This window comes from Aplysia californica, unplaced genomic scaffold (assembly GCF_000002075.1).
Source record: "Aplysia californica isolate F4 #8 unplaced genomic scaffold, AplCal3.0 scaffold00356, whole genome shotgun sequence".
In the NCBI taxonomy this organism is placed as follows: domain Eukaryota; kingdom Metazoa; phylum Mollusca; class Gastropoda; order Aplysiida; family Aplysiidae; genus Aplysia; species Aplysia californica.
Window position 1 is genome coordinate 342,596 of NW_004797626.1, and position 2,972 is coordinate 345,567.

A 2,972-nucleotide genomic window follows, 5' to 3' on the forward strand; every position below is an offset into this window, starting at 1 on the left:
AAGTCAAGATTCGGCTCAAGATTATGGAATTTGAGTTGTAGGCATTTTTAGCTTCCTCGGCCTCTCCTACAACTATTTCATCGCCTAAGAATCCCCCAAAACCGTACTTTCCCCCGTACCGAGCATGTTTGTCACCACCATTTCCTCATAAAGTCAATATTGTATTTTTTCTTTATCGGCAGTTTTCTCAAAACGCGACTTTCCTCTATACTTTTTAAAAATAACTCCACCATTTTTCATCCAATCTTCACGAAATTTTAGAATGAAGAGAAGATGTAATACTAAAAATGTGTGTGTTGAATTTTTTATATATGGAATAGATTTTCGTTGGTGGTGTCTGGAGTGTGGATTTTCACGGATTTTTCGCAAACTTGAATGCTACCTCAGAAAAAAATTCATTACAAAATTTCTAAATCGTTTAGGAAAAAAACCAAACGACAAATTTTTAGATATAATGTTTGTTAATACGTATGCAAAAAAAACAATCAATTTCCATAATCAATAAATGCAGTATTCATTATGTAAGACATGTCAACAGAATTCAATATGGCCGCTGTATCCATGGAAAGGAAACTTTTTCACAAATTTGATTGCAGATTTTAAGACTCCTTACTATGCTTGTTATATGTGTGAAATTTGGTAAAATTTGGTCTATAGTAATAAGCGAAATAGCCTTCAGGTGTAGCCCCCCCCCCCCCTTTTTTTTTTATTAAACAGCGGGATCTTAAGCGAACAGGGATTGTAAGCGGTTGGATCTTAGGTGAAGACTACTTTATATCATATATCTATGAGAGAATATTTCTCCTTTGTGAACAACGGTTAAACGAGGCATTTTGCCTTATCCACTACCACTTCCGGTTCTGCAAGTACTGCGGTTTCTTTCCCTGGACTGATACATCTAGGTTAGGTATGTGTTCGTTGGGAACGGCAGTCAGAATAATTTACAGGGGAGGAACCGAGAACAGCGCAGCTCTAAAAGCGCAAAGGTCAAAGACGTGGGAGCTGGGAGCCGCGAGAGAGCTAACTTGACCCGATTCTGCTATATCATCGTCATTCGCGGCACTTGTTCAGTGTTCAGTCGATTCTGCCTCTATTCAGTCGCTTTTTAAGAGCACACGCATAGTTAACGTTTGTGGCTACTGTTTCTAAAGAAATTCAACATGGTGAAAGCAGTTTGTGTGTTAGCTGCCGGCAGTTCAACTAGCATTACTGGAACAATCACATTCACTCAGGAGGTAACTATCTCGGTCTCAAATTCAGGTTCTAGACAAGGCTAACAACCAGATCCTAGATCCTAGTCCTAGAGATCTGGGATACGCTGTTACTGTTGACGTTGTAGCCTAGGCCAGAATCTGGACAAGGCCTCCTGTCTACTTTTATGGCCTTTATTTTATTTGTACAACAGCTCAGTTTACAGAAAAGCATTCTAATACTTGTAATTTTTATGAATGGAACTCTAACTAATCTAGATTAGAATAGATCTAGATCTAGATATATAGATCTAGATCTAGACTCTAAAAGCTAGATATCTAAATCTAGATCTAGATCTAGATCTAAAGCTAGATCTAGATCTAGAAATATAGATCTACCCGGCATAGCGCCATAGCTGCTATGCCTTCAACTTGGAAAGAAAACATGATTTTGTTATTGATTGCCGTTGTTTACTTGGTTCTCTGGATCTCTAGATCTCTAGTTCTCTAGATCTCTAGATCTCTAGATCTAGAATCTATCTCTCCTCTGAACACATGGTCTCTTCTGGAGAATTCTAATCTAGATCTAGTTCTAGGTCATTTTCTTGGTGGTAAACAAAACCAAGGTCACTGAAAAACTGGGACAGTTCAAACAGAAAATTTCAGATGGCAGAGATGGATATTAAATCTCTCTATTTCTATCTCTAATCATTCTAATGACTAGATCTAGATCGAGATCTACTCTAGATTTAAAGATCGTCTTCTAGATCTAGAATCTAGATCTAGATCTAGTTAACAAGAGAAAGTGGAAAGATGGGTGAGACTGCTTGGGCTTGGAATTTAATAGATCTAGATTCTAAGTCTAAGACTAAGATGAACTGTGGTAGGTTAATAAGGCTTAATCCTCTATCTAGATTTACCCTTATCCCTACCTAAAAACCTAACTTAACTTAATAGAACGGGAAGATTGAAGAATACCGGACCACTCATTATTATTGAGCGAGAATGGGGGGGTGGGAGGAAGGGGGCGGTGGGGTGGGGTGTTATGGGGGGTCTCCCCCCTGACAAACTTTTAATGAAGGCTGATGTTAGGGGGACCGTACGCCCCAATAGCGCTTGGCGCTAGGGGACCGTACGCCCCCATAGTGTTTGGCACAAGGGGACCGTACGCCCTACCTGCGTTAAGGCGTGGTGTTACGGGACCGTACGCAGATATGCATGCATCTGGACTTTGCAAAAATACTGGAGGAAAACGGTCACTTTAACGAAGCTCCTGACGTAAGGAGTTATTACTAGGACTAGGAGAATGTTTAAAATATATGAATACGATTGTGAGGTATCCAGTGGCCGTGGATGAACCAAATTTTGAAATTTGCTCACGTCTGCACCCACGTTGTTGTTATGTGTCAATAAAAGAAATCAAAGAGAGGGAGGGGGAGAAAGAGAGAGAAAAAAGAGAGAGAGAGTGTGTGTGTGTGTGAAAAACAGACAGAATGGAAGAGAGAAAGAAAGAAAAAGTAAGAAGGAGTGGGAGAGAGAGGGGGAAAAAGTGTGAGTATGTGTGTGTGTGTGTGTGTGTGTGTTAGAGAGAGAGAGAGATGAGGGAGGGGGGGGTGTTCGTGAGAGAAAGAAAGAGATGAACAAATTTACACAAAGGGAATGGTTGTGACAAAAATGAGTAGGATTTATAATAGTTTGTGTGCGCAGGTGCATTCTGCGGGCAGACGTGAGTACATTTTTAAGCTTTGCGACCTAAAAGAAATAGGCCCCTAAGCCCCATTT

General features: G+C 40.2%; 1 protein-coding gene across 1 annotated transcript in view; it reads left to right on the forward strand.

Annotated features, from left to right (window-relative positions):
* Positions 1 to 1,127: 1,127 nt before the first annotated feature.
* Positions 1,128 to 2,972, forward strand: part of LOC100533275 (superoxide dismutase) — a 14,104-nt gene continuing 12,259 nt past the window's right edge. Inside the window, 1 exon segment of the mRNA NM_001204581.1 lies at positions 1,128 to 1,235. Within this exon segment, the coding sequence (NP_001191510.1) occupies positions 1,161 to 1,235 (75 nt within the window). The 5' untranslated portion in view covers positions 1,128 to 1,160.